The sequence below is a fragment of the Telopea speciosissima genome, chromosome 7 (assembly GCF_018873765.1).
Source record: "Telopea speciosissima isolate NSW1024214 ecotype Mountain lineage chromosome 7, Tspe_v1, whole genome shotgun sequence".
In the NCBI taxonomy this organism is placed as follows: domain Eukaryota; kingdom Viridiplantae; phylum Streptophyta; class Magnoliopsida; order Proteales; family Proteaceae; genus Telopea; species Telopea speciosissima.
In genome coordinates this window covers 20,904,681-20,924,379 of record NC_057922.1, presented here as the reverse complement: position 1 = coordinate 20,924,379, position 19,699 = coordinate 20,904,681, and the positions used below count along the sequence as shown (strand labels likewise).

General features: G+C 37.4%; 1 protein-coding gene across 4 annotated transcripts in view; it reads left to right on the top strand.

Annotated features, from left to right (window-relative positions):
• The first annotated feature begins 1,317 nt into the window (after positions 1–1,317).
• The window catches only part of LOC122668927 (tyrosine-specific transport protein-like), a 31,732-nt gene continuing 13,350 nt past the window's right edge, over positions 1,318–19,699 (top strand). Inside the window, exons 1-10 of one of the 4 annotated variants that reach the window (XM_043865513.1) lie at positions 1,318–1,624; positions 1,796–1,836; positions 5,210–5,302; positions 5,653–5,727; positions 10,375–10,424; positions 14,378–14,467; positions 15,122–15,178; positions 15,439–15,508; positions 15,977–16,078; positions 16,161–16,213. In XM_043865513.1, the coding sequence (XP_043721448.1) occupies positions 1,387–1,624; positions 1,796–1,836; positions 5,210–5,302; positions 5,653–5,727; positions 10,375–10,424; positions 14,378–14,467; positions 15,122–15,178; positions 15,439–15,508; positions 15,977–16,078; positions 16,161–16,213 (869 nt within the window). In that variant the 5' untranslated portion in view covers positions 1,318–1,386. The remainder of the gene's footprint in view (positions 1,625–1,795; positions 1,837–5,209; positions 5,303–5,652; positions 5,728–10,374; positions 10,425–14,377; positions 14,468–15,121; positions 15,179–15,438; positions 15,509–15,976; positions 16,079–16,160; positions 16,214–19,699) is intronic. The other 3 variants (XM_043865512.1, XM_043865510.1, XM_043865511.1) reach the window with 3 other exon arrangements.

Here is a 19,699-nt window from a genome sequence, read left to right as displayed (position 1 = left end):
GCACATGGGGCCAATGAGAGTGCGCACGTTGGTATCATGGGGATGGTATTTCCACCTTTCATGAGGGACAGGGGTAGTCATTTTGTCCCCCCTATGTCTGGGCGTAGGTGGTACACTTCCTCGCAAAGAACTTTCTTCCTAATGGTTCTTGTTTCCATTGAAGAAAATTATCATCGGTTCAATGTCTCGCCAGTGTGTTGATCATTCCGCATTCTTTATTTTTCTTTTGGGTGTAGGGGCATCAACATAAATAAGATTATTAATTTTAAGTTTTCATTGTTTCAATTCTCTCTCTCTCTTTCGATGCAGACAATTTTGACGCGCCACATATCACCGCGAAACATTTATCAAACACTTTCCATCCATATGGTGATCAAACTCAAAATTTGCTAAGGAAAAGGCAAAAATATTGTCTAATAAGTGTGTGAGACACAAACTATTTTTTGCACCGATCAAAGTCCAAAACAGTATCAAATTTGAATGAAATTTTACACAAGTCAAAATATAGCAAAATCCGGATCACCGAAGGGTTTCGGCCCAACAGTGAGGTTCGGATCTCAAGAAAATACCTAAAACAAAATGGCAACAATAACAATTCATCTTTATTCCAACTAAACGAGGTTAGCTACATGAATCCTTTCAAAACAAAGTAGGGAAAACTAAGGTCCTCACAAAGGATAAGGAAAATAAGAGGAATGAAGAATAATAATGAAGAAATGAGATAAGAAAAGTGAGAAATGGAAAATAAAAGTAAAAGGAAAGAGAATAGCCGATGAAATTAGGAAAATCTCAGGTACATGGTGTTGACAACGTGGATCATTGCCCTCCAAAGATTGTCGAATTTGAACAAAATATTACACACAAACTTGAAAATAGCTAAATGAGGTCATCCTATGGAAATTGGCTCAACTTGACATGGTTTGGATATTGTGACAAGACAATGGGCAAAACTGTCATTTTTGCAATGACATCGAATTTGGGTGAAGTTTTATGCACTAGCTTAAAATGGCTAAATAAGGCTACCCTAGACGTTTTGGTCCTATTTGAAAAGGTTTGGGTATTGAAATCATTCTGCGCGTAAAATCCTCTCCATTTCACTGAGTGTGGTACAGTTCGGGGTGGAGATCTCGACACTTAGCGGGCATGAGTAAGATTAGTGCCATTCTCTCATGAAATGCTCCCATGATGAGGAACAACCCATTCTACGGTTAGATTGGAATAAGAAAACAGTAATTATTCCAATCTAACTGTGGTTTGTACAGACCATGTAGACCAACGAAATCTTGAAAAGGGCCAATGCCGTTTGACAATATCAACCTTATCCTTATTTGAAAAGCTCGTCTTTTACTCTTTTTCATTCCCGCGTCTCCTCCAAACAAAGCAGAAATGGCGTTCTCTTCCCCCTCCATTCACATTGTTCCATTTCTAATTCAATCCAGAATGCTTCCATCCATACCCACTTCACTGCTCCAGGGTAATATCTCCAAACCCGTTCGGTTCCGTTTGTCTTCTCTCAGATTCTCTCAGTCCAGAAGACTAAAATGCTTTTCTCAGAGACAGTCCACAGAAGAATCTGAGAGGCTGTTTTCAAACCTAAACCAAGTAACTCTGAAGAGGGAGCCAGGTAAAATTTTCTAACTTCAGATTATTTGTAGTGCACTGTAACTTAAACCTACCTTTTAATTACATTTGTTTCTTCATTATTGGTTTTTTTGTGTGTTTTTTTCTTCCTAATTTTACATTGGGAGGCTCTATACAAGAATTCATTGATAGGGTTTTGATTGTTTAATTCCAGGAAGCCTTTCCAGTGCAATTTTTCTGGTTGCTGGAACTACGGTGGGCATTTTCTCTTTATTTTTTCAGTGGATTGATGTATTTTTTGTTTGTTTATTTCTTTTCACCTTCCTTATTGGGGCCCCTGTATCGCTTTCCCCTTTTGGTAATGATTTTTTTACAACAACAACGACTCAGCCTTATCCCAACTGAATGGGGTCAGCTACATGGATCCTTGCCCTCCAATCAGCTCTACTCAAGGTCATACAAGGCCTAAGCTATGCATGTCTTTCCTCACCACTTCTCCTAAGTTCATTTTGGTAATGAATTTTTTATTCACTAAAAAAAAAAAAATTCCCTTTTTTGGTAGAATTGTTTGGTAAATCCACATGAACTTATTGAATATTCAGTCACATTGCATCACATTTAGGTATGTGCCTCAGCATATTACGAATATGACAAGAATTGTAGTTTACGAGTTATTTCTAATTAATGAAAATTCCAGGTCCAGAGAAGATAAAATATCATTTCAAGGAAATTCAGACCTCTATGGTGCTTGCAGCACTAGTTAATTAATTTTAATCACATTCTCAAAGAAATAATCCTAGAGGGCTAGACATTTGATATATAGGTTTCCTCCGTTTGATAGGTTGTGGTTTGGTTGACTCTCAAATTTGTGGGTGTATTTTCTACATAACCTTTACTTGCTTCTGAATTTCAGCCCAATCAAAAATTTTGTTTTTTCTCCTCCATGTACTAAGTGTTGAAAAAAGACGTTTGAAAAATGGCTGAAAACTAATGTTTTGAAAAAACTAAGCCTGTTGAAGAATGAAGATACAAGGGAAAAAGTCAAATACATGGTAGGCCATAGAGTTGAGATGGTCCACTATAATTGATTGGTCTATCCATTCAATACCCTTCCTATCAAATCGTTTGAATGACTAAATCAGCTCCATGCATGGCTGGATATCAGATTAATTTTTTATGAAGGAAAATCTATCGGCCATAGGGGAATTTTTTTCCCAGTGAAAATAACTTTTCTGATACTGATTCCTATTCAATAAGCCAACAACTACTGACTACTACGTACTACCCATTGAGATCCAACATGTATGAAAATGACTACTCATAACTCTTGCGGGAAGTTTCTTATAGGATTAGTTGTTTACTTTCATTGTAATTAGACTTAGACTCTTAGTAGGTTTCCTACTAAGAGTCAATTACTTGAATATGATGTAAGTAATGGGGCTAGACAATGATAGTGGTATTCTGAATCCTGTCTTGGCCTAGGTTACTCTCCCCTTTTCTCCTATTGTCTCTCTCTCCTCTCTCGATTCTCTTCTTCTTCACAGGTTCTGGTTGTTGAGATCAGGTTTTGTCTCAATAGCATCACACACAAAATGATAGTCAACCTCAATATGTTTAGTCCGCTCATGGAACACAATATTACTGGCAATGTAGATTGTAGCTTGGTTATCACAATACATATCCATGGGTTTATCAACAGAAAAACCTAGTTCTCAATCAAAAGATTTCAGCCATGATAAGTAGAAGAAAATAATCAGCAATGAGAAGAGTATGTAACAACAATATATAAAGTTATCAACTTAAATAATCACAGGGCAGAACTTGAATTAGCTACAATATCACAGAAGAATCAGGTTGGTAGTGAACCCAATAATCAACAAATAATAGAAAATCACGTTCAAAAAGAGGCAGCAGCAACAACCAGCAACAATACCCAAACTGCAGAGCAAAGTAATAGCATGAGGTTATAGGAGCCACCACTCAAATCGCTGGGAAAAGGGAGAACACCAACCACAGGCAGGAAGAGGCCTCAAAATGGCCTGAAATTTTGTATGTAGACTTGGAATTATATATAAAACAATGCTGCAAATAGAGGAAGCAGCAACAATCAGCAACAATACCCAAACTGCAGAGCAAAGTAAAAGTATGAGGTTATAACTTATAAGAGCCACCACTCAAATTGCACGGAAAAGGGAGAACACCAACCATGGCAGGAAGAGGCCTCAAAATGGCCTGAAATTTTGTATGTAGACTTGGAATTATATATAAAACAATGCTGCAAAATTTCACTTCAATCCACCAGGCAGAAGTAGACTTCTTGAGAAACCCTACTTGAACAAGGATTTGTCAAGAACCAGAAGAAAACAAGATCTGATCATCAAGAAAACCTCACAACAGTCCTCATATATGCAGCATATTACCATGTGCAGGGCGGAAGAACTAAAATACTGGTCGCTGTGAAGATTCTTTGGCAGAGAAGGTTATATGTTCAGGGAAAAGAAGAAATCTCTCCTGCACATAGAGAAAACTAGAATACCAGCAATAACAGAAGCCGCAGGTCTTCAACAATAGTCCATCCGGAGAATCAATCTTCATTACAGCAGGAAACCCTAGTTTTTTATTATCCACCAACTAGGGTTTCAGAGAGAACAAATACAATGTTGGTTGCCGTGAACCACAAAGGAGGACTCTAAAAAGACTCTCAAAATAAGATAGATACTGGATCTTAGTGCTTTGATAGTTGATACCATGTTACAATACCAAAACCCTAATACCAGTCAGTACCTGTGCAAGCTTAGAGAAGAAAGGGAAGAAGAAGAGAGGAAGAGAAGAGTTCACGGTTACGTTAAACAGCCCTACCTTGAGCAATATATTTATATATAATGAAAAGAAAACAAAAAGGCAAGTATACTCCTAGTTATAATAAACCAATACAGATATACCCCAGCACACACAATACATAAAACCAGAATTCTTAAACTACCCCTACCGGTAGTACCATTCTTAACAATCTCAACACTTGCCAATAGTCATCATCTTTGGTAAGCAACTGATATGTGTGGAATGTTCACAATTTTGACAAGTTGATGGGTGATTTTGCTAGATCACCTCTAGTAAAATCACATAAATCTGCACAAGATTGTGTAAAAATGGGGAAATTGGGGAAATCATGGGAGAAGAAGATTTTATACATTTCAGCAATAAATCTAAGGAATTAATATGAAAATGGTTTAATTTTTTCAAAACCTACTTTGCACAGGTAAAAGCAACATATCAGATACCATGATAAATAAATAATGAAAAAAATAAACCATGCATAAGATGATAAAGATCATTGACAAACATGTCAATTACCTGTCATACAAACTGTTTTAGTTTTCACCCTCCCCAGACCCCACAGTGGCGGGAGCCTTGTGCACTGGGTATGCCCTTTTGTTAAAAATTGACAAAAATTAAAATAAGTAAAACTTGGTAAATTATGAAAATAGATGAGCAGGAAAAACAAAATACAATATCATGAATTACTGTGAGCTGAATGTAAACTTTCTTATTGAGGTGACTCTTTCTGTGTTATATAACTTATTTATGTTCTTTGCTTTTCTTTGTCAATTGTCATTCAATTGTACAGGTCGGAGCAGGTATCCTTGCTATTCCTGCAGTGACTCAAGAAGCTGGATTTCTGGCCTCTGCAGTCACATGTGTTCTATGTTGGATGTATATGGTAATAAACTAGGCCCAATGAATTATCCACGTCGCACCTTGTTTTATAGTATATATCTGGTTAACTTTGTTAATGTTGATGCATTTTTACGTGTAACAGTTATTAGGAAATGACATCAATGCTACAACTAATGCAACTGATTCTGTTATTAATTGTATTTGAGAGACAAAATTGCAGTTTTCTTCTGCCCAAACGTTTTAAGATTACTTAAAAAATTTGAGAGTGATACTTGTGAATTTTGTTCAGAGGCCTCACAGTTTAGATTTGGTTTTCTTTCTTCTTACTTTCCTTCTATACAAATGATCATTATATACTGCACGGAGAATCCTTAGCCAACAAATTCTGTGCAGGTTGTGACTGGATTGCTTGTAGCTGAAGTGAATGTGAATACTATGTGCGAACTAGGTTCTGGTGGTGTCTCATTGGTAATATCTTTATCATTTACTAATTCTGCAATCATGTTCCAGGTTAAATATGCGATGCTCTCTGCATGTGAGAAAACAAATTTCTAATGTTGGCATTGATATAGTTTTCTAATGTTGGCTTTGATATTCATTTCAGTATTTATGGGCAAAACTAAGAACATAAAAATTTGTTTGAGAGCTTTATGTATTCATCTCTCTTAATGTCCCTTGGAAGTCCCCGGTGGAACGGATAGGGTAAGGAAGGAGTACTTCCCATGGAGAACCCAACGAAGTCCTTCGTATGTCCAGCTTTTACCACAATGGTCACATAAGAATCGGCTCTTCTTCGAAGACCCCTTAGCAGCCCCCTTATCGCTCCCTTAGTGGAGCTCCCGAGGATGGAAGAAACAAGAGCAGAAAGCACTCAATAGTGGTGTTGATACTAGTCTCCATGGCACCCCCTACGGGTTTCCTCACTCAGAGATATCCACACACTCCTCCAAAGTGAGGGAAGACTAGGTCGGCCAAGGATTTGTACCCTTAGAGGATCAAATTCAGGATTCGTGCCACCAAGAAGAAATAGTACCCTCTCCTTCTCAAACAACCCTGTGTACCTTGACTTCATCATCGACACAAATCGAAGATCTCTATAGTGATCATACTCCTCCCACGAGCCCACAACAAGACAATAATAGTCGAGATGCTTCTATCACCCGGCGTAGGCTAACAATTTGTTGGAGAAGTTGGTACACCTTTGTAGAGTCTCCAACACGATCAAAGATACGGGCTACACTGTTCCAAATATCTTTGGCGCTCTTTACCCATAAACCTCCGTCCAATCTCGAGGCTTCATTGAGAAAAGAAGCCAAGCCATCACCAAGAGTTCTCGTCCCATTTGGAATACCCTTGCTCGGTAGGAAGAGGTGCCTTGATGCTGCCATTTATGTACCCCATCTTTCCCTTACACCTAAGGATCAGTTTCATGGATCGAGACCAATCTAGGTAATTGGTATTGTCCAACTTGACAATGGGAAGCTGCACATTGGTGTTCTCATATGAAGGGACAGAGGATGATGCAGCAAGTGGGTCTGAGACAAAGGCAAGGCTGTTTCCTCATTTTTGTCACCCATATTTAACTCAAATCAAATGCTTAATAAGTCCAAACAACAGTATTTCAACCACAGCCACTGCTCCTTGGACACAGCAGTAAAAACAGGCAAAAACAGAGACCAGAAAAACTGAAAAAGGCTTGTAAAACCCAAACGAAGCAGCAAACAGCAGCGGAGCAACAAGGGTAAGTCTTCCTTACCCAAAAACGATGCTGTATGGCCCAAAGAAAGCAGCAAACAAAGCTCACACTATGAGCTGGATCACTCCAAGAGATCAGTCTCAGGAACTGGGAGAAAAACTGTCTGGCCGAGATTCTCTCCTCTGATGCTACCAGCAGACTTGAGAGGATCAAATGATAGGGAAGAAGACTTCCAAACGATGCTAGAGCATCTGGTTGCTCCCTATTTGGTTGTCAAACAAGGAAGGAGAAGCTTGGTGAAGATACCCCAAGGTTTCCTTCGCAAACCAGCAAGAACAAGGGGATTGCAGCTCACTCCAGCCTTCTACACAACCTTCAAACTCCAGGAAGAAAGTGCTCTGATACCATGTTAGGTTTTAGAGGAGAAAGAGAAGAGAGGAGAAAAGCTCCAAGGGAGGGAAAGTTCAAACACGATTTGGTGTAATCTGCTGTCTCTCAACTTGAGACAAACAGCCTTATATTGAGAAGAATATCTAATTACACTCAGGCCCTTAGCCTAATACAAATAGCACATAAAATACATAAGTAAGTGTCTAAGTACAAATATACCCCTGAAACTAAGTACTCTTAACACTCTCCATGCATATATATATCTAACCATCTTTATATTTTTAATTGTCTAGGTAACTAGAGGTCTAGTTCCAAAATGCTTCAAGAACGGATTATGACTAAGGTGTTTGCATGCTGTGATTTGATGAAAATTAGTTTTACTAAATTATTTGTTGCTTATGAATTGAAGGAACAGTGGATAGAGAAATGTTTTACCTTCTCTTTCATGCAAAATTAAGTCCAATGTCTAATAGTTTGGATTCTAAAACTACAAATGTAATGAGGCCTCCTGTTTAAACACTTGACCAAAGACCAGGAATTGAGGAATAGTTTTTCTTCATGGTACATTGAATCCCTTCAATTTTCTGTATAATTGTTTTCAAACTTTCAATCCTTTTCATGTTTCTCGCAACCAAAAACACTTGATCAATGTAACTAGGATTGTGGAACTAAGAATGTTCTCCTTGGTATAGTGAATACTGTTAAACTTCTGTATGATTGGTTCCAATCTTTTTCATGCTTTTCACAATGAGAATGAAACATAAGCTGAATTAAATTGAGTTGAACCTTCAATGATTTCCTTTGGTGGCATTATCGTTTTTCCGAAGTTTTCTGGTGTAAAGATGTATTAATATTTTGTTTTGTTGAGAAGTATTTACTGTTCTAACAAAGTAACCACATATGCTAAAACTTTTCATAGCATTTCTGAGGCTGTTCAGATTGTTCTGAAATGCCTTCCTGGCATTCCAGGCATTCCCAGTTTGTGTTCCTGTTCTTGAACATGCTTGGATATGTGCTATGGTGGTGTTCTGGTGCAAACATGTGCTGAAAAAACTGTTCTTGCGTATCTTTGACCCCATGTAAGCAGGCTAAATATTAAATATATGTTTCAATTACTAGTTAAAACAGTGGTCGTTTTGATTTTACATGGAGTGGGCTTGTTTGTTATGGGGTTTACTTATCATGGGCCAAAATATAAGGTCTAAATATTAGGTATTAGGTGGGAGCAAGAATTAGTTCACTTTTCTGAGTCTTAGGGAGCTTGCTATGTTTTCAGAATGCCTAGTTTCTATTTTTAGATGAGTTTTAAGTAGTTTGAAAAAAAATTTCGAGGAGTTTTTATTTTTGGTAGTTTTTTCCCTTAAATAAGGGAGTCAAAGTTTGAATTCCTAAAGTAGTTAGGAAAATTTTCCCCCCTTGCATACGAGTCTATATCAAGGATGCAAACCTTATAGTTTTGGTGGATTAATGGATTGGTTTTATGGAATCACGGAGAAGGGAGTGGGTGTCATATCCTATGGTTCGATGGGAAAACCTCTGGTTTTTTTGAGATAAGCAGATTTTCTCTCTCTCTTCTTCGTCTTATGCTTCGTCACAGTTATAGATCGAATTTTGATGGGTTATCTCGGTTTTGACCCTAGTCGAAATGTAACCACCAGCGACTTGACAGGTTTACAATGATTTGGTTGGAATTTTGTTGGAAATTGTGTACTGCTTTCAAATTTTATCATTCTTCATTCCTACTGCATATTTTAATTATTTTTTTTTTTTGATGTTTTATGATATAGGACTAGATTATGTGTAGAATAGGTTATATAAGGGAAAGGGCGCAATAGGCTACAACGTACACTAGCAACCTAGGGTCCAAAGCCAAACTACCACTTTGGTTTTATATTTTTTTCCCGCAATAGGAGTTCAAACACGTGAACATGCTTAAATAGACACTACAAGAAGTTTCAGGGCAAACTCCCATCATTTGGCCACCGGCATGGCCATTTCAAGTTGACCTTGCAGATTTCGGCGATGTATTTCAGTGACCCTGGTTGAAACCGAAAAATTGGGACCTTTTTCAATGTTACTGTTTACAGCCCCATAGAGATTCTTGTTCTTTCCCTTTCTTCTGTTTTTGTAAACCGCTGTTCAGTTCTAACTTTTTCCCCACCAGTTTCCCTTGAAGTTCAGCCCTAGGAATCTAAATCCCTTGGCTGTCCTACATCATTGTGTCTGTCCATTTAATTTGGTAAGAAAAATTAGAGAATATGGGCAGACCATTAAACTGGAAGTGGAATGAAGGGAAGAAGAAATGTCCCACCTGCACACTTGGCTTCAGTTCCATTGGAAATATGGATGCCAAATGGATCCTTCTACATATTACTGAATTCTTCTCAATGAATCTAGAAGATGATCTCTGACTGCTGCATGGATTGTCTGAAATACCTAATAATCTATTCAATTTCTAGATGGAGTCGATATAAGAAAGCTCCCCACTAGTTCTAATCTTTTGATGCATGTGTTTTCGTCAGTTTCTTAGAGTTTTCTGTTGGCTGTAGGTTTTATAAGAGTTGCTTGAAATTTCTTAGCAGTTGCTTTGGGGTCTGCTTGTTTTTGTTGATATTTTGGTTTAGCTGCTTTGCTTGTATATATTCTTCTCCTTTTAAATTTTTTTTTAAGTTGTGGTTAGTTCCAGCAGTATGGATTTCAGCCTCATTAGAAGTTGCTTCTTCATTACTTATGACTCACTTCATCATGAAAATAAAATAAAAGGTGAATGAGTAAAGTTAAAGGTGCTTGGGATGACTAATACCTGAATCAATTCCTTTGTTTATGATGGTTAGTTTTATATGTGGCAATTATTATATGCTTTATAGTTCTATCCTGCTATTTCTTCCAAGGTTGATGCTTAAATCATTGTTACAGACTTACAGTTATGATGCATGAAAAATTTTTGGATGGCAAAAGTCATAATACTGGCAATTTTAGTATCTATTAGCTGATACAGCTTTAACTGATGTCCTTGTGGGTAATTTCAGGTGTCAATGGCCATGAGGACTCTTGGCAAAGTTGGAGTTCAGATTGCATGGTTGGTTTATTTATATTGCTAAACTTTAGGATTTCTATGATTCTGTCCAATGGTGATTGATTTACATATTTTTTGCAATAAATCTTATCATCAATTTAAAAAAAAAGTATGCATCAACATTCTCTTGTGCAAAAATTATTTCTAAGTTGTAGTCAATGTTTTCATTAACTTCCCCCTTGACCTTTTTACTTAACTTAATGTTCATGTTAGATGTGCTATATCCTACAAACAAGGATGACAACAGGGTAGGTTAAACTCAGATCTCCTACTAATGTTTTGGGTTTAATATGACTTATTGTGTTCCAATCAGGTTTGGTATTTGAACCACCGGCAGCCACCCCGACCCACCTATATCATAGGGTCGTTCCCTGGTTTTCTTTTAAAATTGGTAAGGGAACATCAGGTTTGACTGATATACGGCAGTGAGGTTTTGTATTGGCAAAGTTTAAAACCAAATCCAATATATTGCCATTCCTAGCTACAAGGTGACATATTTAAGAACGTTATAGCATGGAGACTCTGTAGGCACATCCTAGAAGTAAAGCTGTTCAGATATTTAAGCATTAAATGATGAATGCAAAACTGGTTTTCCTTGAATTTTCCTCTTTCTTCAAAAATTAACAAAAGCCTCACAAATCTCAAATATGATGTAGTGATACTTAGGAGTCTTCATGTATGTTCCATTTATTTTCATCGTTTCTAGCACCAAATTGTATAAAAGCCTGTAGATTCAGATATAAATAAGGCGTTGGGAATGTTGAAGATCTCCTGCCCTCTTCTGATGATATAATATAATGCTCGACCTAGTGTAGCCTAGAACGGTTGCAAATGTTATATGTATTCAGGTTCCATAGCATTGGTTGTGGAACTTATGAGAATAGATATATTTTAAATTGTACAATTATGTTTGGTCCTAATTCCTAAATAATTATTGCTAATAGTTATATTTTAATCCAAAAATTGGCTCATTGTATTTGGTTCATTGCCACATGGTGGATGATTTGGTAAATCCAACCATTGAATAAGAAGTGCAAGGTCTAGATTGAATACATGTCAATTTTCCTAGCATAACTCAATCATTTACCATCCATGTATTGCATCATTCCCTTGTGTTTTAACCATCCATCTGTTTTTCAAAATATAATGAATCTTCTATTTAGTCACATGGCCAACTCTTATTGAGTTTAAAATTGATAGGTAATCAGGGTATCATGGGGCATACTTATACACAAAATATGGGCCCTAACTGATCTGCCACATGGCGGATATTTGGTTGGACCATCTAACATCCTATGGTCAGAGATGATTACTGCTTTGTTTATGGTGTTCTATGTTTCAAAATAGTTAGCCGACCCCATTTAGTTGGGATAAGGGCCATAAGGCTGAGTTGTTGTTGTTGTATGTTTCAAAATAGTGTTTTGCATCTATCTTAAGCATATCCATGTGTTTCTTAAGCGTTTCCATGTGTGTCTTTAGCTTATCTTGTGTCTCTTCGAAATGTCTCCAAGAGTCTTAAAATCACCCTCTCGATACACTGACCGATATCGATATTTTAGGCCTTGGGTGCACCCTTCTTAGAAGACTGTGACAATCGTCACCTGACATCAATATGGATACACTTGGTTCAGGTGAAGAGGCCAGATTGGTTTGACTGGAAGAAAAGACTCCTGAATTGGTTTCTATAGTAAATTTTTTTGGCCCACTGTGGTTTCCCATATTTGTCATAGCATCTGCCCATTGTGGGATAATCTCTGTCCTAATAAAAACATTGGCGTCATAGTTGGAGGGGGGCTTAGGCGACAAAACGCCCACCTAGGTGCCCTAGGTGTGGATCAATGACTATATGTTATATTTCAATGATAATTTTATATAATTATGTTTATATGCAACATAGAAGCCATTTCAATGCAATATGATATAATTATGCTAGTAATGGCCTAATATGAGAAAACCAACAAATGATAAGCAAAGCATAGGATATTATAATCATATGCATTAAAAAACAAAGCAATTAACATAAATCAACTTAAACTCGTGAACTGTCAACAAAGCGTGTTATGCCTTGGACCCAAGAAAGAGCCTGGATGCCTAGGCAACGCCTTAACAACAATGATTGCGTAGAATATTATTCTGCTGCTGTCCACCATGACCATGACCACCGCCACCTTTGCCATGTTCTCTTGAACCACGACCTCTATGAGGAAAAACAGCACCTCTGCCATGACCTCCACTATTAATGATTCAGGCAAAAATTTCTGTTGGAAAAGAGAGGTGATTCAGTTGTATTGGAGGAGGGAGAAATAATTGAACACAAAGAAGGCTTCATTCATGTTTGTAATACTCTCCTCATCATGGATTTGACTCCTAATAGGTTGGATCTTAGAAGTATGACCAGACAAGAACTTCGCTACTTGGAACTCTGCACGTTGCCATTTCAATTGTTCCCAATCAGTAGTTAAAGGCTGATTACTGATACACATTGAGTTCCTCTCACATTCCTTTAAGAGTACTGTAGTGACCATTCACTTACTTGTTTCCTTGCTTAAAATTGAAAATCTTCTCATATAGATCATAGACATGAAAAATATTCTAATCTTGAGACAAATTTTCTGTGATACACCTTCAGCAATAGTATGGAACATAACATTAGCTGCAATCGAAGGTTCCATACTATTACGTAGCTATACTAAAGTAGTGTCATTCTCTCTCTAAAGTCTAATCCATTCTTCATGCTCCTTGGAATCTTGGGTTGGAGGATCATTTTGAAGATTTAATTTTCCTTTTGCATTGACATGCACCATCACAGCTTGAGATCCTAGGATATAATAAGAAACACCTTGCAGTTAAATGGCTGTGATCTGAACAATCACTGAATCATCTGCAGCCTCAGAATCTCCGTTTGTAGATAAGACTATATTATTTGCTGCAGGCCACACAGATCCATGCTGGCACACACTCCAACACTAAATCCCAAAACAGCATCATTAAATTGAAAAACTGGATCTACCAGATAGGCAGATCCCCAGTCACATATCAGCTTCAGGCCACGAAACAGAGTTCTGCAGAATTCTGCTATAGCACATGAAGTACTAGTTAAGACTCGCTTTCACATATACTAACTTCAGAGTTCAGATCACAAACAGAATTCTGCTATATCACAGGAAGGAATAACTGAGATAACACCAGGGAAAGAACAGCACGTTGATCCCAGATCTAAAACCAGCCATTGATCCTTGTTCTTGATTGTATGAATAACAAGGGAGTCTTCAGCACACGGGAACAACAACAGTAGCAGCAATGACCATTCCTGCACTATACACAACTGATTTCTTTATACGAATCTTCAGTAGAGAAATCGATCCAGAATACTTCTTTTATTATGAATTTTAAATGAGAAAAAAATAGAGAATGGAGGAGGATTACTGATCAATATTTCTCTGATACCATGTTACTAAATCAGAGACAATATTCAACAGGAAACAGTGAACAGATCCAAGAGAAGAGGATCCACAAGAGAGATAAGAAAGAAGGAAGGAGAAGAAAACAGATTGATAGGGTTCACAATTACCCTCCTCGTCCTCTCAGCCATGTATTTATAAGATATGAAAAATTTGTTATTACAACTAAACCCCTGACTAATTACACATAAGGCCTGACTTTAACTGTAATTATCAATATGCTCCTGCAATAGTATACTGTACTGTATATCTTAACAACTACATTGAGTTTTAGTTCTCATATTTATATTAATGTATGTTCATAAATGGTTATATGATTCTCCAAGCAAAAGGTTCCTCTTACCAATTTATGAATTATCTTATATAGAGTCAGATAGCTCCTGGATTTAAATTTAGTATTGATTTCTTTGTTCTCTTTTATCTCATCACATGCTTTTGCAGAAACATTTGTCTTTTAGTGTGAAAGTCCTTTTTCATATTTTTTTTTGGTTGCAGCTGGTCATATATTTTCATACACTATGCGCTCCTTGTTGCTTATGTGGCTCGATCTTCAGATATTTTGACAAATTTCCTCAGCATTCCTTTGTATGAACTATGACTCCGTCCTTTTGTTTTACAACTATTTTATGAATACCAGGACTACAGTTTTTCATTGTAATGTTAAAAGTGTTGCAGATGAAAGAGTTCGTTCATCTCTAATATGTTGGAGCAATATATATATATTGCAGAATTTTATCAGTCATTATCTAGATTTTATACCCTTTGCGAATGCAAGGGTAAGGCTGCATACATTATGACCCTCCCCAGACCCCGCAGTGGCGGGAGCCTCGTGCACCCTGTACGCCTTTTTTTTATTATTATCTAGATTTATGCCCCTTTAGCTGGTTGTAACATCTTCTCTAAATATTCTAAAGAATTTCCCATGTCTCCATCATATGAACTATATTCCCTTTGAAAAGGTCCATTTTATGAACTATACTATGGATCAAGGGAGACCAGCTTCAATGTGGACTCCTACTTGGGCTGGAATTAGGCCCATGACTGGACTAAACCCCACCCAAAGGGCTGGCTCGACACTGAATGGCTTGGTTGGCTTGATGGAGGCTTAATGGCTGGAATGTTGCTGGCCCTTCTCCTCTCTTTCCTCCATCTAGTTACATCATTTAGCATGAAAGCGAGTATGCTAGAAGCACTTTTGCATTTTATAAATTTTTTTATGAACAGGTGCTTTTCTTGCAGATGGGAAAGTGCTACCTTGTTTTCTTTGATTTTGGGATGTATATGCTACTTCGGAAGGTCAGTTCTATGTCCTTTCTTCTGAGCACTAGGAAACTTCATGAAGGCGATGGAACAACTTGATTCTTTTCTGTTAAGGAAACTAATGCAGCCATCTTTAGAATCAGCACTTATCCAGTGAATATAATCAATATCTTAAATCTATGATTGATTTGCTCAAAATGTGGATATTAGAATCTACTTAGATTCAGGATTCATTACTGTTAATTCTCTCAACTGGCCCTGATGAAAATATACTTGGACCTTTTGTTTTATTGCAGCCAGCGGTTTATTGGTGCTGTTAATGGGATTCTAGTATCTGGCATTATTATTTCTTTCACAGCTCTTGTGGTAATTCTTTCACTAATCAAAGCACCTTAAGTTTCTGGTTTTCTTTTTCTTAGGTGAACGTACTAGATTGCAAGCTTCCATAACATTCCTAACATTTACTACTTATGTGGACATTTTTATGTTTGAGATGGTTCAATTTATTTATGTTGCAATAGACCCAGTGTTGTTTGTCAATCTTGGTGTATGTATTTTGAGTTTTTCTATGTAGGACAATTCTGATTTTCCGCAAATCTGATAACTTCTATGAACACTGGTGTATCAGTAAATTCTACTGCGCTTAGAACAATGAACTTGGGATGATTTTTTTTTTTTTCTTTTCTGTTTGTGTAATTCTGATTAGATATAGAATAATGGGGAACAGCAATCATAAAATCTACTTTACTACATTAATTTTCAAGATCACTACTTTCTAATCTTCCTGCAGCCTTGGGTGACGACAGTACACTGAGGTTTAGTCTAAATTTTTAGGTAGTTGCTAGTGGAGACTTGAAATGGAACACTCTTCTCCGAGCCAATTTTGAAGCTGTTCCACTAAGTATTCCCATAATAGCACTCTCATTTGTTTACCAGGTAACAATATCAACCTTTCACAAGTGGTTCAAAATTGAATCTGTGTCAACATTCTTTGTTTTTTTTCATCTTTCTGCTCCAGAATGTTGTTCCAGTTCTTTGTACCGATCTTGAGGGGGACCTGTCAAAAGTAAGGTGACAAATTTCATCGTCATACCTTTGTCTTGTTTATGCACTTCAACTTGAGTTAGTGGATGAGTTCCTTTTATTGATATTGTGACATTTCAACCTGTAAGAAGACTGGAATCTCCTATTCTTCAGCAAAGTAGTCACTGCAAACCTTGGCTGCAGTTGATGGGCCATGTTTGACATGGGTTGCATTTCAAGGATACTTGAAAACATAAATCTGGAAGAAAATAACTAATGGATGTTCTCATATTATGATAAAATCACGAGGCATTTTATGTAATCTTTTATTTGTGATAATGAACTGACCTTTTCTGCAACAGGTTAAAAAAATCTGTATGGAAACATAAACAAAACGTGAATGTGAAATTGGTTTTTTTTTCCCCGTCTTTTGTTATATTTTTATGATAGGCTAAGTTGGAAAGCGGATAAAACTTGTGAAGCTATCTACACTAACTATGTAATGTATATGCTATCATGTTGTAATATAAAAGCAAATGGTACATGGTAGACTACACTAACATTGTATGCTAATCTAAGCATGCATATATAGTAACATGTATGATACTCCATGCACCAGTAAGGAGGAGTGATTAGATTCAGATTGACGGATCTTAGAGAGCTAGGGGCAGACCTAACCATTGGAGAAGTTGTGAGGATAGACATGCTTAGTTTAGGCCTTGTTTCAAGTATGACATCCAATAGAGCTGATTGGAAGAATTGGGATCCATGTAGCTGTCCCCGTTTTGGTGGGTTATTGCTGAGTTGTTGTTGATGTTGTTGTGCTCTTCCTGTTTTACTTTTTGGTGTCTTTGCAAGGATCCATGTAGCCGACCCCATTTTGTTGGGATAAGGCTCAGTTGTTGTTGTTTATGATAGGCTACACGATAAATTTTATTGAGGTGATGAAAAACTTACAAGAAGGGAGCATAAAGACATGAAAAGTCATCCTTTTGACAATCTATGTGATGGAGATAATGATATGAGTTAAGGTTAAAGTCCTTACTCCACTTTCTCTCATTCTCTCTGTGGGGTGTTTCTAGGGGGTGGGGTCCTTGTGGATTTAGTGGGACATGAGCTAGCCCCCCTTCTTGATGAAAAAATCAGGTATGTCCACCCTAACATTTTGAAATGTGGATAGTAGGATTGGGCACATTATTAAAAAAAATTGTTAAATGTAGATTGTGAATTTGATAGTAGCCTCTCATTATGTTTAGGGGGGAGGGGAGAAACTATTTGGTAGCCCTAGCTGATATATTCTATATTATTATAGGATTCAATTTCTCCATGTGCTCATATAGAGGGGAATATATTAGGTGGATGCCCTTGGATACTTTTGCCACGGAGTAGCTTAGTTGTCACTCAAAATCTTGTAGGCACTTGTTGTCTGCATCAGTCTCATGTAGTTATGTGCTAATTTCTAACCAGAAAACATATCAATTGTAGACAAGATTTGGGGAACTGATATCATAAGGGAAAAGGTTCAATACATGATGGTCCATATGGTTGAGTTCGGCTTTGAATTGTGCTAAATGTCCTATCCACAGTTCCCCCTATTTATTCGAAATGACCACATCACCAATCGCTTCATTGGATAGCTGAATACATAATGGAAGAAAATCCACCAGATGGCAACAACCGTTTGGTCAAGTTGGGCCAAGAAGTTTGGTAAATAGATAATCCAAGGGGTAGTATACCAAAATTGAAATGGCAAAATTGGCCATGCCAGCCCTCCACATAGGTAGGTGATACATTGCAAAATCCAGCCTAAGATGATAATAAATAACAACCTAAATCAAATATAAACTGGAATAAAACCGAGCTCAGATCAATTGACAATCTACTATTAAACTCCACCCTCCCAGGATATGATTCCTGGGTTTGCCCTCTCTCTCCCCAATCAGTCTCTCTTCCCTTCTAACAATTGTTACTTTTCTCTTGGCGAATTTTTCTTTTCTGTGTTCTTCCAAATTCTGGTTCTATTTACTTTCGAATCTGGTCTCTTTTCCAGGTCATTCTTTACTTTCATTTCGTTTTTTCTTTCTAGCTCACAGCTTCAGATCTGCTCTACAGATACACAAACATAAGCAGGTATTGCCACTTGTCACTCTGTGCTACTAATGTGTTTCTCCCAGCTTCTGCCATCTGTCTTCCTTAACCACTGTCACATGACCTATGTCCTTTGTTACTCATTCCAGATGTCTAAGCAGGGGTGCAGCCAGGAATTTTATGTGGCCAAGTTCAGTAGATGAGTGTCAATTGATTTAAGACTTTGTTAAAATCTGGTCAATATTTGAATTGGGACTGATATTTACTGTTATTTTTACTCAGGATTTATAAATTTATACTTTTCCCATGTGGAAGACTGATGCAACCAATCTGACCATTGGAAAGATGGAGCACCCTTTAAATTGTGTACAAAGGGCTGACATTAAATTTGGCAATTAGATATATTGGAGACCTTGCCAATTGGCCATCTAGCAAATTTGAAGCCAAATTCAATCATGTGGCCCACCATGTATTGAACCTTTCCCGTTGTATATTAGTCATCATCCAAATCTTGTCAAAAATTGACACATGGATTGTGCCATATGCTTAGAACTTATGGGTTGAAACTTAGCACATGGAGGTTGATTTGCACAAACTGCCCACAAATTATGAGCTCCAACTAAAAATTAAAAAGGGTGTACCCAGTGCACGAGGCTCCCGCCACTGCTTTCCCCGACTCGAACCTGCAACTACTAGCTCCAACTAAGCATCCACAGGTAAATAAAAGCATGCAAGGGCTTCCACTTAAATATTCCTCTCTTTTGAAATAAGTTAATTGAAAATTAGATATTCCTTTGTAGGTGCTCAACTAAAGAAGTCAAACCCTATATCACTACACATATTAGCTTTTGAGGACGACCAAAAGGTTTTTAAACATTTTTGAAAGGGCCCACTTTACTGTTAGAAGTCATGTAATAGGGGTAGTTTAGTGCGGGCAGATTTGTTAACATGCACATAACAAACACAGCCAAAGACTCTAGGAGGAAGAGAAAAAGCAGAGGCCTTGGGAGATAAGATGTCCAAGGGAGATTTGAAATTAAGAAGCTTAGTAGGCATACGATTGATGAGAAAGGAGGCAGTGAGAAGAGTTGTGGACCAGAAGGTCTTGGGGACATGCATGCCAAACAATAGACTACGGGTGACCTCCAGTAGATGGCGATTTTTTCTCTCAGCAACCCCATTTTGTTGGGACGTGTCAACACACGCTAGCTGATGGATAATGCCATGAGTAGTAAAGAAGGTTTGAAGGCCACCAAACATGTACTCTCCCCCTTTATCAGATTGCACAATTTTGATGTGGGTCTCAAATTGAGTTAAGGATCATTTGGTAAAAATTCTGAAAGGCATCACAAACATCACTCTTATGCTTCAAAAGTACAGTCCATGTGGCACGGAAAAATCATCAACAAATGACACAAAGTAACGAAAGCCAAATAAAGTAGTAGG